A 16,643-nucleotide genomic window follows, 5' to 3' on the forward strand; every position below is an offset into this window, starting at 1 on the left:
TGGAATATTACGAAAGTTAAAGTGCGAATTGCGAAGCTTACATACATTATTTTTTTGCAATACGTACAAATAATTAATACTAAATACTAAAAAAATGGATTAATTAATAAGTAATTGGTTAATAAATTTTTTAAATACTTCTTTTTAATGGTTCATTTAGTAATAAACATTCCATCCATTCTCCATTCGCTTTGAAAGTATATTTATTAACAATTTATCTTGAAGATTCCCAAGTTTTCATTCTCAACATAAATCATTATTACATAGTATCTCTTGGCCTCGCTTAAATTAAGAAAATCGAGATGTATCTTTTCAAAATCTGTCGTAATTCTTCTACTTTTCTGCTTGAGTCGTTCGTATCATCATCGTAAAAGTTCTCAGGCTGAGATTGTTAGCAATAATTAACCGTCGGGTATAGCATAATTGCGATCTAATAAAGCTCCATAATCATTACGAAACGTAGTCACCAATCTTCTTCGTTTCTCCCGGTTGAAATTGAACAACGAGTACCTCCTCACATAATTACATATAGGATATTTGCATTTTCACAATGAGTAACATCGAAAAGCAGCTTAAGAAACCTTTCGAGAAGACATCGAATAGTATTAAACAAATTTCTGCATCGTCAGAGACGATGTACCAACAACAAAATGTTTCGCTTATTTGCTTTTGTTGCTGATTTCTATTATAATATACAGACAATGAAGATATTTCTACTTGAACAATTAATTTCGAAAGTTAGAGGGTTATTTGGTAATTATTTCCTTCTAGCAGCAAAGCGACTCGTTATTTTTTTGTTCTTTAATGTGAAGAATTACGATAGATGGAATCGCGTGGGGGTGGTATACAATATTCTCAGACGTACTTTCGTAATTCTTACAAAATCTATTTTTGTGGAGGTTTAAGAAATTTTATAAAAAATAGTGAAATCTATTTCTTTTGTTAAAACAATTTAATAAGCCATAGTAAGGACAAGTATAATTTACTAGTTAATTTTGAATATCAAGGTAACAAAGTGGCTCAAAAAACATTACTTAATTTTTAGCTAGTTATAATATTAAGAATTTTTGCTTTGGTTATCGTTCTTTTTACAAATAATTGTTTCGAAATTTCGGTACCTTGAAAAACATTAGAGATACAAGTATGATTGCAATTTACAAATACCCTTTACAGAATTTCATCTGCAGTCTTTAGTCTGCAGCTACTGTCTGTATTATGGAGACTATGATTCACAGTCTGCAGTTATCGATTGTCGAATGTATTATGTGTAGAACAATGTATAGTTATAGTTTACAGGACGTAGTCTTTAATATGGTCGATAATACTTCATCTAGAGTTATGGTATTTACTTTGTATGTATCACTATATGCTGCATGTACCTACAATCTGAAGATCTTATTGTGGAGTTACTGTTTGTAGTTTGCAAGTACAGATAGTAACATGCCATTAGTAGCTATAGTCTTTTCAAAAGCACATATAATTCTTGAGCCATGAATTTCTCCGTCGGTCCAGATCACGTTTCCCAGGAATGTTCCCCTATAATATGTTTTGTAGCATAATGTATCTTCCCTCGTTTCGCATCATATTACCGAGGTATTCGAGTTTGCGAGCTTTTATCGTAGTTATTAATTCTATATCTTAATTATTCTCTTATTAAGATTCTGCGATAAAGCCACATTTCAAAAGCTACTAATTTTTCGGTTGTTGCTTCGTCAACTTCCATGATTAAGAAGAAAAAAAGATAAAAACAACGTAACAACAGATGAGTCTAATTTGTGTAGTTAGCGTAAGGGATAACATATAACTCTAGCACAGCTTTATATGGAATTGAAATGTTTGCAGTGACCGTTTGCAAAAATTATTTCTATAAAGGGCCGCTCGAATTATGTCCGAACTGTATACGTTAAGGGGCTAAGACTTTATATAACTCTTCTTTTTGACTACTTTCAATCACTTTAGAAATTAAGGCATGGTTTGGTTATTGTTCCTTTTATAACCAAATGTTTTACAATTTCATTACAATAAATGATTCCAATTTATAAACACATTTTGTAAAATTTGCAGACTTAGTGCACATTGTCTGTAACATATAAGTATGGTTTTGCAGTGTATAGCTATAGTTTAACATATAAAGTTATTGCTTGTAGTTTGTGATTGGTTGTTATAGTTTGCAATACCCAATCTATAGCTATAACCTGCAAGCTTCAACCTGAAAGTTTGAGTTGCAATACGCAATGTAGAGCTATAGCAGTTTGTAATAGTACAGTATGTAATTTACTGAACCATAGTTCACAGTACGAAGTGAGCTATGGTTTGCATACTAATTCTAAATTTCTTGAAAAACAAATCAGAAAAAACTACAACTTAAACGGATGTGTAATTTATAAAAATAAATTTAAACTTAATAATGTTGTAAACAGTCCGATGCACACCGTATTGTACAATAACTACTATAAGATGAACATCGACATTGTCAAGTAAAAGATTCTTATATCATCTACTCCGGGGATTTCCATCTACAATATTTTGTGCATTAGTTGAAAAGGTATCTAATTAAAAATCTTAGAACATAAGTACTCGGCCAAGTTGATCTTCTCGTACACCAATGCTACAATTAGAGAAAAAATCTGAGAATGTCCCGTAAACAATATATTTCCCGAAATCGATTTTTAAAATATGGCAGAGAACGTTGTAACTTTCCAATTCTCACATAGAAAAGATGGTAGACTAACAATAAGATAAAAAGGCATTCCAAATAAAATATATCAAAGCTAAACAAGACATTGCTCCTTCTTTGTCGAGTTTGAAAGGTATAGCTTAAACTGCAAAACGTGTAATTAAATGTAGGAGCTTGTATTCATATGATATAACGTTAAATATTTGCCGAAAAATGTGTTCATTCTTCGCACAGATTCGTCAGAATTTGGTTTAGATGCAATCTAGTAGCAGTTTATTGCGGTAACAGAATAATCAGTTTATTTATCAGCAACGGTTAGCATTTTGTGAATGGTTATTGCAGCAACATGCCCAAAATAAGGACTTCTCTAGACTTCTTCTAATATTTTCTGGACAGATGAATGATGTTTTACACGAGACGGTATAAATAATTACCATAATGAACATATCTGGGCATTACAAAATCCGCATCCGATTAGACCAAGGAAATTTCAACAACGTTTCAGCATCAACGATAGGGGTGGAATATTTAACAACAATTTACTAGGTTTGCATGTACTTGATGGACGTTTGAACGCTGTAAAATACAGATTTTTTTGAACAATACACTTTTTGGTTTACTTGAAGATATACCTCTTAATGTAATTCAAAATATGTGGTACCAGCACGATGGTGCCCCAGCTCATCGTGGAAAAGTAGTTCTCGTGTGGTTAAACCAATATTTTCCAAACAAGTGGATTGGTAATAATGGCCCATTTGCTTGGCCACCTAAATCCCCCAAGCTTAATCCATTGGATTTATACTTATGGGGTGAAATTAAACAAATTTTGTATCAAGTGGAAAAAAAAGAAAAAAATAAAATAAGAAATCAACCAGACATTTTAATTCGGCTATGGTTCATATCCGGAATGTGAAAGAACCGTTGTATTAGAATCCTACACGCTGTTAGAATACTGGTAAAATACTGAAAGTATCCTGATATGAGTTTTATCATTGTGAGGAGCAGATTGATATTGTTCAGGTGGATATTAAGAGTGATTGTTCTAAGATATCACATCAATGTCATATTAAACATAAAGAACGTATTGTTATTCAAATTTATAATAAAATCATTTGGCTAGGCTCGAGTAAACAAGTTAGGTTTTAAATTTTGTATGTTTTCGAAATTCATCATCAATTTTTTCTTCAGATATCACTATCTGCATCACTCGACATATCCAAGATAACATTACCCAAAACGTATGGTGGTTTCGGGACAGGAATATCTAACTCGTGAGCTCTTGTTACTTTCTTATTTTTTGAGTTGCAACCAGTAACATCAACGGTACAAAAATATTTATTATTATTTATTGACCATTTTCTAAAATCTTCATCTCAAACGTAGCATACTTTATGCGGCACCTAAGACTTGTGCTGATCACAAAGTTCAATTCCAAAGTAGTACATATTTTTAACAAACTCTATAACGTGCCATAATATAATAGTAAGTAATACAAAACTTTTTAGCACTTGAACAAAACATGACATTAATTCAAGAGTCTAAACGCCAAAAAAATTAAACTGAGATATTGCATAAAACATGTCTAAAACATAAAAAACCTTCTTGAAATAGTTTTGTTGAGTACAAAAAACCTGATCATATGGGCTACATACATAGTTACAAATAAAAAATAAAAACTTACATGAAAAACAGTAACTTAAACATGACTACTGCTAGAAAGTTCCACGGAAGCCAAGGAATGTTTTACTGCGATTCTGTTCTTTCTATGAGATCTTCATAAAACGGATTATATTTTAATGGAAAGTTGTCTATCATGTCTTTTAGATTCTTAAGCTTCTCGGCTGAAATACGATTTGTGCAGTTGAGGTTGGAAACCACTGCATCAAAAATGCCATTCGACCTTTTTCCTTTTTTTTAGGACATTACAACTTATCCATACCTCCACATCAGAAAAGGTCTTCTTGGCTTTTACTGAGGTTTCTTGCCCTTGTTCGAGTTGTATTCAGATATTCAACTGCCATGTTCTGAAAATCCTTGAAATCGTTTCTTTGCATGTAGACTACATTAAAAGGTCACTAATGGCGTGCCTCTGCTATCATCTTTCCTATATCTTCGCGGGTGTAATTTTTTACGACGCGTTTTTCTTTTTTCTATTTGGGCTAAACTTCTGTCGCAACTGAGATAGGAATGGCCACTTACCAGAAACTTTTGCTCGACTTTTTCGTAGATACCTTTAGAAACGAGGCAAACGAGCAACATTAAAATAATCTTATTCTTGTTTTGCCCAATACAGTTATCACTCCATATAACCAGTTTTTTTTCTTTTAAAATGAAGAAATTTGAAAATTTGGATATTAGTGAATTGAACTAAAATTAGAACTAACACTAGAAACTGGTTCGAAACAGTTTCTGAAGAAGGTTGCAACGTGGCATCCGAACTGTCAAACCTTTTCTTAAAATACGCACGACAAAAGCCGAAAGCTTTTAGTGTTAGTTCTAGTTTTAGTTCTAATTTTAGTTCAATATGCTATTTCATTTCCACCCCTCCCAGTAATAGACTCACATAAACACATCATCTGTATCAGACAAATGAACACCGAAGTTAAAACAGGAATAACTGCCGACTGTAAAACATATCTGAATGAGTCAAAGTCGAAATCAAAAGAACTTGTTCCAAATCAATTGAAATAGTAATACCTTCACTATCAATAATTTGTGAATTTGCGATATCGGTATTCATTGTGGATTTTACCTTTTCCATCTTGTGATGGTGCAGTTTCAGTTTTTACGCCTCTTTCCTCTCTGGGTTGTTCAACGAAATAGATTTGATCTTATTTTGATAAAGATCTTTGAACATGTATCTGACCTAGGCCGTCCTAATTTGAGATTTGGAAAGTTTTTTTTGAACAGTAGTGTGTAATACTTATAAGTAACTACTGATTTTGAATTTTTTTCCTTTTTACGCCAAAAACATGGGAAAACTCTGGATATGATCTCTAACTTGCTGGCGCATTTCTGGCAAATACTTTTTTACTTTGGCTTTTTACCAGGCCATCTGTGTAAGTACCACCTCGAGTCTCCAAGGGAGAATGCACAAGAGGCCCATTGGGGCCTAAGTGCGCGCGTAAAAATTACGCAATCCACGCATACATACATACATCTGTGTAAGTAGTTGCTCCTGATTTCTTTTTTCCACAAGTTGCACCCTCTTGTGGCTTATCGCAAATATATTAGAAAACTTTTTTCTACAAACCTGTACATGCTCTCCACTACCATTAGGAATCGTGTAAGCAATCGTACATTGACGACGACTTTCCTCTGGTGTATCATATGTGCCATGTCTCCTGCGACTTATGTTTATAACGTGAATCAACCACAAAAGAAAAGTACTCTGCTTATCGTGATTTGCAGCTTCATAATATTGTTGGAATACTGAGTTTCTTTGGTTGCATTTTAAAGATTTGCAGAAATATTTACAAGAACATGTTACCTGCAACAAGAGTGTAATATAAATACATGGTTTTCTGATTTTTACTTACCTCTTGTTGAGGTAGATTTTTAACCGGTACAAAGATATTTTTATAATTTGTATGTTGCAAGCCACTAGTTCTACATCTTTTCCTTTCTTCTCTAATACTCACTATATTGTATAGATATAGATGTATACATGTTGGCCAACTAAATAGATTTAATTGTAAGTAATACATTGTTTTAATTGAAGAATTATAGTCCGTTCAACAACATTTAATGTCAGAAATATCACCAGGACGTAATAATAATCCTCCAGTTTTAGTTTATTATACCGCTGGAGTAGGCAGGACTGATAATAAAAAAATATTTACACTGATACATCATTTATAAAGTCAGCGGCATAATTATGGATCATAGTCAATAAAACGGTAGTGAATAACAATCATTGATTAAGTACTTTTTCTCTCATTCTATTGCTGTTTAACCAAATAAGTGAATGATGTCGTCTGCTCCTTGAATATCGATTCATCACTATTTATGTTACATAATTTAATGGCTTCAACACCAACATCAATTCGTTTATTTAGATATTAAATATTTTTTCATACAAGTTAGGTTATCTCTCTTCAACTACATCACTTTACAATTCGTTGTATCTGTCGATACTTATCTCATCTTGAAATCTTGAGTATATAGAGTTGATATGGACGCAATTTGTCCATACAGCACACGCATGTTTAAAAATATGAGACTAACATCATAAAAGAAAATATTAATATTCGAAAGCACTAATTTTCTTAAAATTTCCTGAAATTAACGATAAAGTATATAATTATGTATTGAACATGATATTTTTTAGTTTTTTTCATTTCAGTAAACAAATATTTCCTTGTAAATTTATAGTACAACATAATTTTTTTGAAAGTAAATTTGTTCAATGCTATTTAGGAGTGCATATTAAATCGACAATGTTAACAGCATTCATATTTCAATAGAATTCAGCAACGTTTGTTGTAAAATGTATCTTATCTCCGTTGAATTATGGGAGTATCTTTTTCAAACCTACAATAAGTTACTTAAGAGCACGACCAGTTATAACAGTTCAAGAGCAACAGACCATAACGTTCAGATCGAGTTTACGTAACATATAACCGTGGCAAGTGGTTTAACAGGGACTCTTAGTTTCTATTATTGAACTATTTAGAAATCTAAAAATAACTTTCTCTATAATATGAACCATTTGCTAAAGTTACCATAGTGACCCAATAAGAGAACTAGTCATACAGAGCCAATTAAAACAATATTAATATCTTATCACAATAAATCCTCATTTAAGAAAAACTATAAAAAGAAAACTTAATTACATTGTGTATAAATGAGTTTTAAATATGTCAAGAGTAGTGTTCTAATACATTTTTAACATCTGTTAGAAGTAATAAAAATGTTTAAAAGATAGATTGATTAATGCAAACCGTACATTTTAGTTCATTTCGATTTATCACCGTAACTCCTTGAACGAATTAGTCCATTAATGGAAAACAGGAATTAATTACAGATAATCACAATTAAATGCTGTTTATTTCGATGCAAAGTGCTATTCGCATATAACCGGGAATTAAATATGACGAGACGTTCGAACGGGGATCAGATTAAAACCTTTCAAGAACGTACATTAAACGGTGATATATAGACGGTAGTCCGAGATTTACGACTTTAACTATCAGAAGTCGACTCACTATACACCACTCTGACTTAGAAACTTGAAAATCGTTTTTCTTGCAATCCGCATAGAACGCGGTGTGCTTTACAAATTTTGTTGTAAATTAGTGACGGTATAATAAAGCGGGAAGGATTTATTTTATATGTTGAACTTTAAAGCGAGAGATCGCATCGGTATAGGATGAAAAGAAGTAAAGGGTATTTTATTTACCGTTCTCGCTACGCAGTATGAATTAATCATAAACGTTCTTCATGTGATATATTACGATGTATTTCGCAAATAAATCTTTATTGATTGGTATATCTTTTTTGTGTTCTTTCTTTTTTACAGTCGACTTAACTTTAACGGAATGAGAGAAGTTTAGATCGGCACGAAGAGTTGCAATGTTAAGATGGTTGGGACCGAAAAAACTGCGAGACGAATCGATCGGTGATGATAACAAAAAGGATAACATCGATAACGTAACGGACGACCCTTTGGCTGCCATCGATTTTCATCACAAGAACAAACAAATCTATTCCATTAGCAGGTCAGTCTACTTGCCAAGAGTTTCACTCAAGACTTTAGACGGATTGTGAGTAAATTATGTAGAGTTCTTTTTAGTTTATCTCTATTACTTTTGTTAAATAAAATAAAATGCTTATACTTCAAATTATTCAATTTATTTATTGTAGTAATTTGAACTTTGGTGGCATTTTTAACTTACATAACTTTTTATCTTTATGACATTTACACCTGCCGCTTTTACAGACCCCATTATAACAACACCGATTATCGCTTTGGCCTCCAAAAATTGATGACATTCTTGCGCATTTTCGTAAGAAATAAGTCTTTGTATTATAAATTGGTTTCGTGCATAAAGTTGGCTTAATTCCCATGTTTTGTATTTAATTCAGTCAGCTTGGTCTCTCTTATTTTCACCACATTCAGTTTTTTGTTTTTAATTTACACTATGTTTTATGAATCAAACTGAACAACATAACTATTAAATACTATGTTGATTTTGTGGTCAAATGGGAACAACTTTTATCACAGTGTTGTACATGATATTCATCATATAAAGTATCTTTCTGTATTATTAACTTGAATGACGTCTTAAGTTCTTCCATTTCTTTATTATATTGATAACCTAGAGCATCTTCAGTAACAGAATTTTCTTCACAATTTATCTCAATATGATGAGCTCTTCTAAGCATCAAATGAACGGCACATAATTTTCCCTCTATTTGTTATTCTAACTATGAACTAATTTGTCTGAGCTTTCCGTGTACAATTTTCAAGTCATGTTATTACAAAAGCCATTATAACTCTATATGCTGGATTTTAGCAATTGTCGCCTCTAAATGGTTTTAGTAAAACTATCTTGTTTAACAAATATATATTTATATATATTTACACAGGGTAAATATTTATTTGTACAGGGTGTTCATTTCAAAACTTTCCACCTCAATTTCTGTAAATCCGGAAGTTTAAAAAGAAAATCGCTGAAATACGTAAAGAATAAAACCAAGGGGGACAACTTTTTATGCAAAAATTGACTCACTCACTTCAACCCCCCGCCGCCAGAAACCAACCCCTTAAAAATCTTAAATGGAAAGGGGTGTCAAGTGATACCTCATTTTAAAGGTCTTTTAAGGTACTACATGTTAGTATTTATTTTTTTTAAATTGATCGATTCGTTTTCGAAATTTTTGCGAAAATCTTTGTTTTGTATTTCCCGCTTTAATCAATATTAAAAACTTTAATCACCTTCTTAAAAGCAAGAATAAGTAATCTTTTATTATTAATTTATAAAATTAAATTACCATGTTCGTTTTTACAACGACCATTAAACCTTTATTATTTCGGAGCAATCCGAAATCTTTGATATTTAGGTTATTTTGACAATGATATACCTACGTTGGCTAGCTTGCCTGGCGTCTGTCAGAGATATTTAGAAAAAAACAATTTCTGTTTCATTTTTCTTTTCTTTTAGGTTTATTTGGTTATTACTTAAACAACTTTTAACTGCTTGAAACGTTCTATTTTATTTTCAGTTATTTAATTATTAATTATGTACAAAAACTTTTTGCAGAGAAAATCAACTTAATAATTGTTCAAAGTGTTGTCCGTTATTAGCTTAACAATGGTACAACCGTTGTTCAAAACTACGGCGCACATTTTGAAAAACTTCCCTTTGAATTCCACGGCAAGCTGCAGTAATTCTCTGACGAAGTTCTTCTAAATTTTGAGGTTGAGGGCTAAATACAACAGATTTTAAATGACCCCATAAAAAAAAAGTCTAATGGCGTCAAATCTGGTGATCTGGTTGGCCATTCTATAGGACCTCTTCGTCCTATCCATCTGTTTGTAAACGTATTATCTAACCACTGTCGTACTGGGAGAACATAGTGAGGAGGAGCTCCGTCTTGTTGAAAATGTAATTCATTCTCATCAAGTAAGGCATTTTCTTCTCTATCCAACTGATTCTCGAGAGCTTCCGTAATTAGTGGATTGATAGTATTTTCTAACATATCCAAGTACACTTCGCCGTTTAAATTTCCATCGATAAACACTTGGTCTTCCAAAATGCCAGCCCATACATTAACTTTTTCAGGATATTGTGTATGCCCTTCTACAGTCAGATGAGGGTTTTCATTACTCCAATATCTGCAGTTATGTTTATTTACAAATACATTTAAAGAAAAAGTGCATTCACCACTAAAGCAGATATTTTTCACAAAAACGTTGTTATTATTAATAATAGTGGTCACTTCTTCACAAAACTTTATTCTCCTGTCAAAATCGTCTTCAGTTAGCTCTTGATGTATTTTCAATTTATAAGGATAGAATTTGTGAAGTTTTACAACTTTATGAACAGAACCCAAGGATATACCAGTTGCACGAGATACCTGACGCAATGAAGTTGGGGTGATACCGAAATGACCCAACACTTCCAGTTGAGCGGTTTCATTCGAAACTCTCGACTCATTATGTTTTATGTTGGCAACGGACCCAGTCTGAGTGAATTTCTTCATGAGATTCAGGACGTATGTATGAGATACGTTCTTATCTGGATGCCTTTCATTAAAAACTGCGGCAGTGCGTCGAGCACATTCATTTTGGGATCCATACATTAATACAATTTCAATCCTTTCCTGCAAACTGTAAACCATTATTGCTGTTTTATTTAAATAACTTTGTTAAGTCGATAACACAAAGTTGTTTAAGTAATAACCAAATAAACTTATGTTTAGAATTGTACTTTTATTTTATTCTTTTCTCACACTGTGAGCCTGCCTATAACTCGTTTATAGAAAGAGAAAAATTTCGACTCTTTTTTTCCTTTTTTTGGCTATTCGAGTCAAGAGTAATTTTCATACAGGTTTAATGTAAAATACTTTCAATAAAATGTAGTTTAATTCATAATTATACGTGTTTAGTTTTCTTAAATATTTCCGATTGCTCCGAAATAATAAAGGTTTAATGGTCGTTGTAAAAACGAACATGGTAATTTAATTTTATAAATTACTAATAAAAGATTACTTATTCTTGCTTTTAAGAAGGTGATTAAAGTTTTTAATATTAATTAAAGCGGGAAATACAAAACAAAGATTTTCGCAAAAATTTCGAAAACGAATCGATCAATTAAAAAAAAATAAATACTAACATGTAGTACCTTAAAAGACCTTTAAAATGAGGTATCACTTGACACCCCTTTCCATTTAAGATTTTTAAGGGGATGGTTTCTGGCGGCAGTCAATTTTTGCATAAAACGTTGTCCCCCTTGGTTTTATTCTTTACCTATTTCAGCGATTTTCTTTTTAAACTTCCGGATTTACAGAAATTGAGGTGGAAAGTTTTGAAATGAACACCTGTATATCATCAATCATACACAAATTTGAATAAATAAAAATTATTTCGCTTAACCTTCCTACTACCAATAAGAATATAATACTATTTCACTTAAATGACCGCCGAGGCTAGTTTTGCAGTAGCCCATTCTATCGGGTCAATTTTTTAGCTCACTTTCAATAGTTTGAGGCTCTATTTTGCCAACAGCCACTTCAATTGCGACTTTCAAAGTGTCACTCGTCTCTGGATGATTGGCACCATAGGGAGTCAAATCGCAGCTTCATGACAACTTGTTGGCATCGGCATTTCTGCTGATGATGCGATTCGTAAAGAATAAAATGTTAGTTATAGGACTCGATAACGATCCCTATTGACTGTTAGTACGGTTCCTTATTCATTTTCAAAGAAAAATTTCTCAATGATGCCTTTTAACCATATTCTACACCATATAGTCAGTCGCTTTGGGTGTCCCAAATACGACAATTTTACTTGTTCACATAAAACCTGACATGAAAATGAGCTTCTTTGGTAAAGATGTTCATCTTTTTCCAACCCATAGTTGTACATTCAATAACTCGAAAACGCGATAGATAAGTAAATTCTTGAACTAAATGAACTTTGTAGGTCTTCATCTTGAGATTTTTGTGTAAATTTCTTTACACAAAATTAAATTCTCTATCGCTGATTTTCTATTGTGATGAACGATGTCGAATGAAAGCGTTCGGATGTTGAGGTACACTTTCAGCTTGAGCAACACTGTCTTCCATCGTTTGAATTAGACGGTGCTACAGAACATGTCTATTGTCTATTAACATGCCAATCGAAAGAATTTTCTTCACCAACTTCCTTACACCATTCTCATTCATTTATAGCATTTAGATATTAATAGGGCCGTTAAGGTCAATCGATTAGAAAGCCCGAAAATTGATAATCTAAATTAAATTAGACGGATTAGTAACGTTTTCACGTTCGAAAATTGTTTAATTTTTACAATAATAATGTAAAAGTTTAAAATTTCCCATCCCCGACTCCAGATGACGTTTTAAGTAATACATTGAAGAGCCGAAGTTTGTAAACTGAATATAGGATAATTTTGGCATATGGGCAGGCTTTCTACGAGGTTATGCGCTATCTGTAATTTTTTTAGGCTTGGAAATGTTGCAAATCAAAAATGAACATTTCCGAGTTTGTTTCAAAATTATTAAAATAAATTAGAGTAGTAACATCTACACATTGATTGATTGTATGATCAACTAAGCAGGTTTTAATAACATTGCAGGTCATCTCATTGATTCAAACTCTTTTGTCTTATTTCTGGTAATTATTTTTTCAGTAATTGATTTACAGCTTTTTTGTCTTATAAAATGATCAGTACGCTGGGATTAAGTTGCGTTTCGAACTGGAAATATCACATGGATTAAATGTGAAACTTTCTTTTTTAACCAATACATCAAGATATATACACTATATGACTCTTTTTATTTTAACCGATTTTCCATTACAAAGCAGACGAAGATGTGATCTATTCCAAACTTTGTATTAACTAAGAATCGCAACAATAGCAATCCTACCTTCGTCGATTCTCTTCCTGGCATGTCTTCACTCCAAACATAAAATGCGGGAGCTCTGTAATGTATTGTCACACAACAAAGGGCATATAAACTTATTTAACTTAGAGCACAAACTTGGACAACCTGATAAATTTTCTTTTCACAGATTCTTTTTTTTATACCAGCCTGAATGCGATCACCACCTATTTTTTTAAAGAATTCTACCTTCTTATAATTTACGACAAAATTTCGATTCTTTATTTCTTTATCTGTTTTTCTATTTATTGTTGCAAGAGATAACATATAGCATAACTTATTAACATGTGCAATTTTGTTCGTTGCGGAATAGAAATTATTAGACATACCTTTTTATTAAAAGGTATTTGCATTAAAATACTTAAATTTATCATTAAAATGCTTAGTTTAGCATTTTTAATTTATCATTAACAGATATTATTTTGAAACAGCTATTTTTTAGTTAGGGATGAACGAGTTCAAGTGAACAATTGGGTTAAATTTGGGTTGAGAATTTAAAATTATTCATAACATTCATGAGATCTTTTCCTTAAAATAAATCGGTATTTACAACATTCTTCCTAGAAAAGTAATGTCCTTTCCTAATGCGCATACAAATGTTCCATTCAAAAAAGTCATAACTCATACATAAATTATTATCAGAAAGTAATAGATTAAATAAAATAGGCGTGTTTCGGTTTATTGCAAAATGTTAGTGTTAATATAAGGTATTAATGTTTCTGGTCCTATTTTTTTCTATTGTCTTGATAATTTCTATTTCTATTATAGTACTAGATTTCTATTGTATTACTAGTGAAACTCTATTATGTTGCGGTTTAGCTTGTGTCTAGCTTCTTTCTTTTCTAACCCTCCGGGCTACTTTTCTGTCCTTTGAAGTATTTTTCTGATTTTTGTAGGTGGGTTATTATAGGTTATCTTTATGGCGGTTCTTAGCTCCTACAATCGTAGCATTTTCCAGATTTTGCGTTGTTTTATCCTCTTTTTTTTTAATCGCTCGAGCTTCTCTTTTCTTTCAGATTTTCAGTTTCTGTCTGGTTTGAGAAGAAAATAATTAATTGTTTTCATTGTGTCGAAATTTCTATCTGGTTTCTTCATTTGTTTAGTGTCATTGTTTTCTACTTCCTTCTATAATCTTGTTTATTTCTTCCTCATCTGGTTCCTTTCCGTCTTCTCTATATAACTTCTTCTTGCATGATTCCACTATTTTTTCTTTTTTTCCTTGTGCCGAGTTCTTGGCTCTATATCTTGAATTCTAAATTTCGGTTAATTTAAATTTCTTTAGATTTTGGTTTGAGTTTAGCCTTCTTAGTTCTGGATTAACTTTATTTAGAAAAGGGCTTCTATCTGATTGCTTAATTAAGAAGCGTTTTATTGTTTTTTTTTAATATTTGCAATTTTTCCTTTAATACATTCCAATATATATATATACCACCAGATCCTCTACCCTCTTCCCCCCTTTCCTCATCCTCATTCCTCATCCATCTTTTGCCCTCGCCCCCCTCTCCCAAAATCTGCTTCCATTGCCAGCATGTATTCCAGCATCTCCCAATCCTCTCCACACAGCCTATACCACCTCTCCACATCGTTTGTAAATCCCTTCTCGTATCTGTTACCTTCTTTCCTACCTCTGTATATCCCTGCATTATCTCTCAGTTCTTTCCACATTTCACCTCTTTCCGCACTTATGTTTTCGGTCCCAGTTAGTAAGTATCCCACTCTTCTATAATATTCTTCCCTGTCTCTTTGCCCATAGATCAGCCTCCTCTCCTTAATTTCCCTCCAGCACTCTCCCAGGATCCTGCAATGCGGTCTTGCTTTTATCATTTCCTCTTACTTCACTGCTCTTCTCCCCGCCTCCACCCTTACTGCATCCACCTTAACCTCCTGCCTCACTACATACCCTGGAGTCTCCCTTGCCAACCCTAATACCCATCTCCAATATCGTGTTTGTATATCCTCCAGCAAACCATCTCATTTCTTAATTTTTCAGTTTCATTGTTTCTTACTCGTTTCTTGCCTTTTAACCTAGCAAGTTTCTTGGTTGTTCTGGGTTCTTTCATTTTCCTATTGTATTCCTTCTGTATTTAATCAAGATTCTTTGTTTTCTTTCTGGCATATTCTTGATTCCTTCATTGACACCGATTTTTGCAATGTATACAGCTTCCTTGGTTCAGGGTCCTTCTTTTTCTTCGTTCTAAATTTTAAATTTTTGACTGATATTTTCTAGATTTTGCATGAATTTTGACGTCTATCTTTTTGGTATCGTTCGGATATCTTATTTTATCTGTAGTCCGGTTGCTTGTTTGTTCTGGATTCTTCCCTTATCCTCTATATACCTTATTCTGACATGGTTCTATCATTTCCATCAGTTCCATCTGGCTTTATTCGGGTTTATTATTCTATATCTGAATTCTTCCAAGGCTCTGGTTAGCTTTTTCGGTTTAGCTTCTTTCTACTTTTTTCTTTTTATATCCTTTGGGCTGTGCTAACTTTCCATTCCTTACTGGTGTCTTTCCGATTTCCCTCACGTATTTTTAAAGATCTTAAAGGTGTAACGTCACCAATAATACTAACTCCAGGTTCTATCTGCGATTAAGAAAAGAGAAAATCTTCGAAGATTAGGACCTCCATTTTATATTTGAATTATTCTTCCATCAAGAGTTGTACTAAGATTGAATAGGAATCTCATGTTACTTTTCTTGTTGGCAGTGCAAATGCTTCAAGCTAATTTTTACAAATCCCAATTAACTACGAACTCTAGGAACGGTGTTTTATATCGCGTAAATTCTTCGGCACCTCTTGTTGAATATGTTCTTGGTTTTAAAAATAAAGACATTACCAACGGCGGCAAATTTCTCATTGTCAGTTTGTTTGCCTTCGGAACTTCTGAAATACTTTACTACTGATGATTTTTAATAATGATATATTTCAAATGATATTTAAATATTATGTAAAATGATCTTTTAGTTATTTTAACCTTTTAATTTTAAAATAATACGATTATTTACTGTGTTGATACCTTTAATCCCCTAATGACAAATTAGTTAGTGCAAATTTATTATGAATTATTTAGAGATTGGCATTTAAACACGGATTTGGATTTACTACGTACGTTATTAGTGAAAGGAAGTCATTGGCGATAGGAAATTGAAGTCGTGCTTTTTCTTTTGCTGACTATTAACCAAATAACTGCTTATATCTATGTGCACATACTATACTTAAAACGGAGTATGTAGATCAACTTGTTATAGGTATAGATAGAGTATGGTATTTGATATAATTTCTAATTAAGGTTATATGTTATTCGAGGGTTTTGAAATCACATAAATAATAATTTACGTATATCACGTTTTCG

General features: G+C 32.4%; 1 protein-coding gene across 2 annotated transcripts in view; it reads left to right on the top strand.

Annotated features, from left to right (window-relative positions):
* The window catches only part of LOC111414927 (uncharacterized), a 93,748-nt gene that overhangs the window by 15,134 nt on the left and 61,971 nt on the right, over positions 1–16,643 (top strand). The window contains exon 2 of one of the 2 annotated variants that reach the window (XM_023046396.2): positions 8,199–8,442. In XM_023046396.2, the coding sequence (XP_022902164.1) occupies positions 8,252–8,442 (191 nt within the window). In that variant the 5' untranslated portion in view covers positions 8,199–8,251. The remainder of the gene's footprint in view (positions 1–8,198; positions 8,443–16,643) is intronic. The other variant, XM_023046397.2, reaches the window with a different exon arrangement.

This window comes from Onthophagus taurus, chromosome 7 (genome assembly GCF_036711975.1).
Source record: "Onthophagus taurus isolate NC chromosome 7, IU_Otau_3.0, whole genome shotgun sequence".
NCBI lineage: Eukaryota > Metazoa > Arthropoda > Insecta > Coleoptera > Scarabaeidae > Onthophagus > Onthophagus taurus.